General features: G+C 41.2%; 1 protein-coding gene across 1 annotated transcript in view; it reads left to right on the top strand.

Moving 5' to 3' along the window:
- Nucleotides 1-4664: 4664 nt before the first annotated feature.
- The window catches only part of TIMP4 (TIMP metallopeptidase inhibitor 4), a gene marked incomplete at its 5' end in the record, with an annotated part of 7058 nt that continues 4941 nt past the window's right edge, over nucleotides 4665-6781 (top strand). The window contains one exon of the mRNA XM_010142322.1: nucleotides 4665-4762. Coding sequence (XP_010140624.1) covers nucleotides 4665-4762 — 98 coding nt within the window. The remainder of the gene's footprint in view (nucleotides 4763-6781) is intronic.

Below are 6781 nucleotides of genomic sequence, written 5' to 3' on the forward strand. Positions count from 1 at the left end.
CCACCAGCACCCCGAGGATTGACTGTGAATTTCTACTTTGATATGCCCAGCTAAGCAGGAAGAGAACCCCCATTCCATCGTGAGGGTTACAAAAGAGCAGAAACACAACAGTGTACAAAACAGTGTTACACGTTTCGTAAGAAGCTCCTTCCCTCTCCACTGTTCAGAACGAAGAGTGGGGATCTCAGAATGAAGGGAAAAGATGATGCCTGGAAGTAATACCTCGGTCTGCCAACCACGGGTAGGACACAGTTTGCCAGTGATACCATGACAACTCCAGTGCAGCTAACATTTCAAACTGGATGTCTCCATCCTGATAATAATCTACAAATCCCTTTGAATTCTAGAAGACACTTTTCTTTTGATAGAAAACAGAAGCAAAAAACCTGAACTAAAGCCACCTCAAACAAAGCAGCAGTTTAATAGCAGTCTGCATTTCTCACAGTACTGTGACCTTCACACACCCGACAACTTTGTTGAGGATGTAGCTTGAGCATTTTTAGAGTGCAGATGACAAAAGTGATTTTCAAAGCTCCAAGTGTCTGCCCCACTCTCTGTCCATCTTTCTCCATTTATCTTCTTCTTTGCAATGTTTTTATTTTTACTTGTATCTTATTTATTTCTGGTTTATATATTTAAAATAAGAATGCACATAAGCAATTATGATTTCTTGTTCTTACGTCCAGTAATATCTCAAATATTTTCCTATATAAGTACTTTTCATTATATAGCTGCTGATACTTAAGGGATACTGGGAAAAAGAAAAATCTCATCTATTCATCAGTTTTTACCTTCTCCCTTACCTCCTGTTTCTTAGGATAATAAAGTTAACCCAGAGACTAAACTCCAGTTGTTCTCCTTTTTGAAGGAGTAACAAACTTGATTACTTTTCCTGAAAAAAATTGCCTGTCTTCAAACAAAGAAAAACGAAAAAGACTGAATAGCATCATTTTAAAGCTTGTGTAATACTACTACATAAAACAGTATCGTAAAGAATATTTAATAATACTAATCTGTAACAGTGGAGTAATTCACGAAACAGTTTTCCCTTTGTAATGCCCGAGATCTAACTCAGAGTCTAAAGAGATTCTACTTTTGGGGAGCATCCTCATTTCAGCGGACGAAGCACAGGGTTTTACTTTACTGTGATTCCACCCATACTCACACGAGGCCTTAGGTACACTGCTCCGGTCTCCTCCACCGAGGAAAAGATGGTCCTATTTCATTGCACACGTAGTGTGGTAAAATTCATCTAGTGGCACAAATGTCTTTTAAAAGCAGCTCCTCACAATCATTACAATCTCTAACACATGAGATGATGGTATCGTTTAGCGATACCATTGTAAATAACGAGCGTAGCTCACTTCAGAGAGAAATCACCCAGGTTTGGGAAAGATGCGGTTAATGCCTAACGCTCTGCCCTCACTGTACATAAACACCTGGGGACTGTACAAACCCCTGACTCTCCAAATGCAAATACAGCCAATGTAACAGCAAGTACCTTCTGCCTTTTATCCCCTTCAAAATTACCTTTTATTGGTGTAGAAAAGGTTGGGAGATGCTTATTATGATCCGGAAAAGAAGAAATAAGAATCTTTGTAATGTATTTCTGATAGTGAATGTCCAGTAGCTGGGCTGATTGACTAGAACACAACCGCCTAACCGTGGGAGCTGGTATCTGCCAGTGGGATCCTGCTCCGAGGCGCTGCCTCACCCCAGTGGGGCTCTGATCACATCAGCTTCCCTTCCATTCAGTCACTCAAGACAACCTTCAGCTACAAAGTGGGGACAAATGGTTAAATTTGATGAAAGTACCATGAGCTGCAATCCAAGGGTTCCACAGAAACGCCCCATCCCACTCCAGAACTATTAGAGCGAGTGTCTTTTGAAAACCAGAACGCAGAGCAGCTCTGAGGCTGGCCGAACGACTGGCGTCAGAACACGACGGCTATGCAGATGTATCCCATATATGCAAATTCCTCATAAGGAACCAATAACTGCCTGACAGATACAATGACATTATTGCACTAAACAACCAGAGGCTGTTCTCTGTCAAAGAGAGGAGAAGCCAAGCCAGCCATGGTGGACTTGAAACCATCTCTTGAACAGAAGTGCCGACTAGGAGGAATCCGAAGTTATGGCCACCCTCTGAACCACCAGTGAAGAGAGGGAGATGACTCGGCCCAGGAACGCTAAACCAGGAAGTGCTTGTGGTTAAAAACAGAAGCAACCACATGAATAAGAGGTTTTAGGAGACAGCTAGACGACAGTGACTGAAAAAAAATATTAAAGCACAGAAAAAAGACAACCAAGAAGGATTAAAAGGCCCCAAAAGATCTGTGTGCATTTGAATCTGGTTTTGGGAGGACAGGAAAGTAAACCTCAAATAACTAAAGACACAGACATCCTGTAACAATAAAAATCTCTTGCTGTAAAAAAAAAAAAATCTTCTCAATTTGGTGTTCCTTCACCATCTGGAAGCTTTCTCTTAAACAAACAAGTGAATGAAACACACACAACATAAAACTAGTTTTCATTTTCTTCTACAAGCCCAGACAAAGATGTCTAATGACACTGCGACAGTCCCACCCTTGCGTAACTCCATGGAGACCTCTGAGCTATCACTGATCATCTGTAACGTTCCACCCGCATGCTAACAGGCAGAATTTAATAAAAATATGAAAATGAGTAATGTTTTAACATTAAATACAAGGGGAAAATACTTCTAATTATCATACAAACATTTGCATTGAGCAGGCAGGGAAAGATTTTCTGCAAATAAGCCATGTTATGGTGTCAGGAAAACAACAGCGCTCGCTCCTCACCCTTGTCTCAGCCCTTCTCTATCAGATGAACTCTTTAATGAGAAAACCTTTCTTCCCAAAGTAACAACGCAAAGGAAAGCAACGCAAAACAAACCAACGTGATGCTAAGCTGACCTCTGCAGCCGGGTCCACACAACCCACATGGCTTTTTAGCTGGAATAGGATCACAGCACTGAAGCAGCACTGTTAATTTGTGGGACCACAACACATTGCAGATGACTGGAGAGATGCTGCCACTTACCACATTCTATCGGAAATGAGGAATATGCTGGTCATGCTTAAACAGAACTCTTTCCTTCCAATCCAACCCATGACTCTAGACCGCTCCTTTGAAGGTGTTTAAATGGCTTGGGAGGAGGCAGCATTGTGCCAAGAGAAAGAGGACTCCAGCTCTGAAGCTGTAGGCATCTGCATCAGGTTGATTATTACACCTAGTTTGCTCTAAATGAAAATTGCCCATTATTAGATGGCACTGGCCACTACCCAGCTGTAAGGAAAATCACAATCTAGGTTTCTTATTCTTTTTCCTTAGATATGACGTTTAGAAGTCAATCCATCAAAGAAATGGTTTTGGGGGAAACGCATGATTTCAATGTTGAACGATTTTTCCCCTGCATCAGCAAGATATTTCTTTCAGTGAAGGGGAAGTGTGAGGATCTCACTACAAGAGTGGTGAAACCCTGGAGCTGAGGAAGGCTGCAGCTACTCAAAACTCAGCTGGACACAGCCTGGAGCATCCTAATTCAAGCTGAATGAGAGGCTGGACTAGACCTCCTGAGGCTCCTTCTAACCTAACTTACTCTATGAAACATCACACCTGTTTCATGCTAGCTTTGACAAAAAGGTTCATTTCATCATGAGAAATACAAACAAGTTGAAAAGAAGGTGTCTGAGAGCTGCCCTCATCCTGAAGAATATTTCCTGGTCTCTACCACACCTCAGATGCAGATGTCCTCACATGGATCCATCTCTGCCCAAGTGTGAGCTGGACCTACAGCTGTGCCAGGATCTCCGTGCAGATGCAGATTGTTCTAACAAGCACGACGTTCGCCCATCCAGAATGGAGCAAAAACTGGGCTCTGCATAGTTCTGGGGGGCAGAAGTCCCCAGAGAAAGTCTAGCCATACATCCCATTTTTAGGGTTCTGTTATTCTCTGTGCCTAGTGGTCCTGATACATTTCAAACAGCACAGAGAGAGATGCCTCAGGCTAACAGATAGGAAAACAAACCATTTCTTCTTTCATAAAATCTCATACCTTCCTTGCTTAAAGAACAGGAAATACATGAAGTGTGTCAAAAGAGGGAGTAATTAATTTATACAGGTTAACACAAACAATGATCTGTTATGTTAAAAATGCTAAACTCTGTAGTCTCAGAAAAGCAAATGAAAGACTATTCTCTTGTCTTCTAATTTCATGCGTAAAATTGATGCCTTAATCTTGTCTGGCACGATCTGTCAGACTGTTAACTTCAAGTTTATTTAATTGATCAACAGTTCTGTCATCAACAAAAGCTTCCCTTTCCTTTGCTCACTGATTATAATGATGGGTGTTTGATAAAATTTTATGGGATTCAAATCTTTTGAAGATTTTGATGGACAGTTTTTGTCAAAACTGAGAGGTATTTTAATTGAGATTTCCAGATCCATGGAAATTCTGATTTATATCATAGGCAGCCTCTTATTTTTATTTTTAGGAGTTACCTCAACCTAGTGTTCTTATAATAACAAGTCTTAGCTCCAGTGTAAAAACAATGCTAAAATTATCAATTTAATTTTCACTAGTGCTTGTAAAATTAGGCATATGCTTATTTGCATTTAAATCTTTTTCTCTGTTGCAGTGATTCGAGCAAAAATATCCAGCGAAAAGGTGGTTCCTGCCAGTGATGATCCTCTTGATACCCACAAAATGATCCGGTATGAAATCAAACTAATAAAGGTACATGGAATCACTTAGCTATTTTGAAGTTCAATGCTGATAATGTATGTATATGACCACAACTGAGCCCTAAAGGCTTTAGGCTGGAAAAGGCTCCAGCTGCTTCCGTGGTTAGACCCCAGTGAACCACACAGAAGAAATCGAAGCAGGGATAAAAAACCAAAGGCCAAAAAAAAAAAAAAAAAGGCAAGCTGTTGTGGCATTCATGAGTTGCTTGCTAAATAACTGTATTTTGATGAAAAATTCTGCTTTATGAAGACTTCATGAACACGCACTTCAGTCTATGAATGGTGTTGAAGACATTTGCTGTTCCTGGTGGATACTGGGAGACTTATGTTGCATTACGATATTGCAACTCTCTGACTGGACAATGCAGACTTCATGAACAGAGGAAAGAATTCCCAGCTGAAATATCAAGGACCTTTGTTCACAAGTGAACAGGGATATTTGCAGAAACAGAAGTCCATCAGGACCCATATAAACAAAAATCCACTTGTATGGATGTTGCTAGAAAAGCAAATGCAAAGTGAGAGCACCCAAAAATAGTCATTCAGAACCTCCCAGCATTTCTCCTGCCTTTGTTCAGCTCCAGTAAGCAGAGTCAGTCATGTGCTTCAGGAAGCCATCAACCTCTCACATCAACTGGGCACACTTCAGTAGGTCATTATGAACAGCTACATGCTTTGAAAGAAAAAATTCAGTCCTTCAAACTGTACCAGTAGATCACCTCACAGGAGTTTTGATGGCTATCACATGTGACTTCTGTTCCAAGTTTTATAGCAACTTCAACAAGCCAATTCTTCTTACCTTGCTAAAACAACCCCCAAAACTCTTCACCATCTGCCACTTTCTGCCTCCTTGAACTGTTCAGGATATTTTCAAATGTTTCTTTACAGAAATTAGTATATAAATACCAAAGCAATTCTCTTTCCTCCCATTAGCACTTTTTTTTTTAATTTTCTGTTGCTACTCTGCAACACTTCAGTAACTATAGAAACACAAATCAACTCATACTTCCACACAGAAAAGAATGAGACGTCTAGTCTGCGTTACTGTTTTCAGTCTGTAATCCTGTTCTGCAGTAACAGCACACTGGTACCTCTGAAATATGTTCAGGTATTGGAGCTGCTTTGGAGTTTCTCCCAAATTTCGTAAATAGAGGTAAATTTAAAACTCTGGCACCAGACAGTGATCTCTGTATCTTCCACTACGCTTCAGAAGCAAGTCAGCTGGGATGGGACAAACCACCAGTTTGTTTTCTCACAGAAGATGCTCTACATCATTACTTACAAGCCTAGACTGAAGACACAGGGACAGTCTCACCCTTCAGACTCTTGCTTCTGGCCAGCAGAGAGTTCAGGGGAGACAGAAGTGGAGGCTTCCACCCCAGCCCACAGGCTGCTCAGCTGTGTTGGGACCCAGCTCCCTGCCTCGAACAAACGCATGTTGCTTGAAAGCTCTGCAACCCAGAGTGCATGAGCCAGTAGGAGCTTCTGAGAATTCAGATCTCCTGTGGGATGGCTGGTAAATTCAGGGCAGCACAGAAATAAATCTGTAATGGTGACCTTGCCCATGCCTGGTAAATCATACCGGATCTGACAGAGGGCTGTATCCTGTTACATTCTAAGCATATCATCCAGAGGTGGTAAAAATTAAACAGGCCTGGGAATACTGGAAAACTACCGAGAAATATTCACTTTGTAACTAACAGAAGTTTCATAGGAAACTGTTACGGATAACGCTGTAAAGTCTCCATCAAGCTACGAAAGTAAAGAGAGTGAGGAATTTTGAAAACATTTGTAAGTGTAAAATAATCTATTAAAATAGTACAAGGTTGCGTACAACTGGTCAGATTTGGCTGCCTCCATGGAGCAGGACAATTCACAGACTGACAATACCAGCACAGAAAGAGCTTGTCACAGGTCTTCAGAGGTCACAGACTCTGTGACCTCATTTGTGCATCTGGGTTTCCTGAATAGCTGAGAACTTGGCTCAACAGAGCACTAACGTGACAACACT

The sequence above is a fragment of the Buceros rhinoceros genome, unplaced genomic scaffold (assembly GCF_000710305.1).
Source record: "Buceros rhinoceros silvestris isolate BGI_N320 unplaced genomic scaffold, ASM71030v1 scaffold5898, whole genome shotgun sequence".
NCBI lineage: Eukaryota > Metazoa > Chordata > Aves > Bucerotiformes > Bucerotidae > Buceros > Buceros rhinoceros.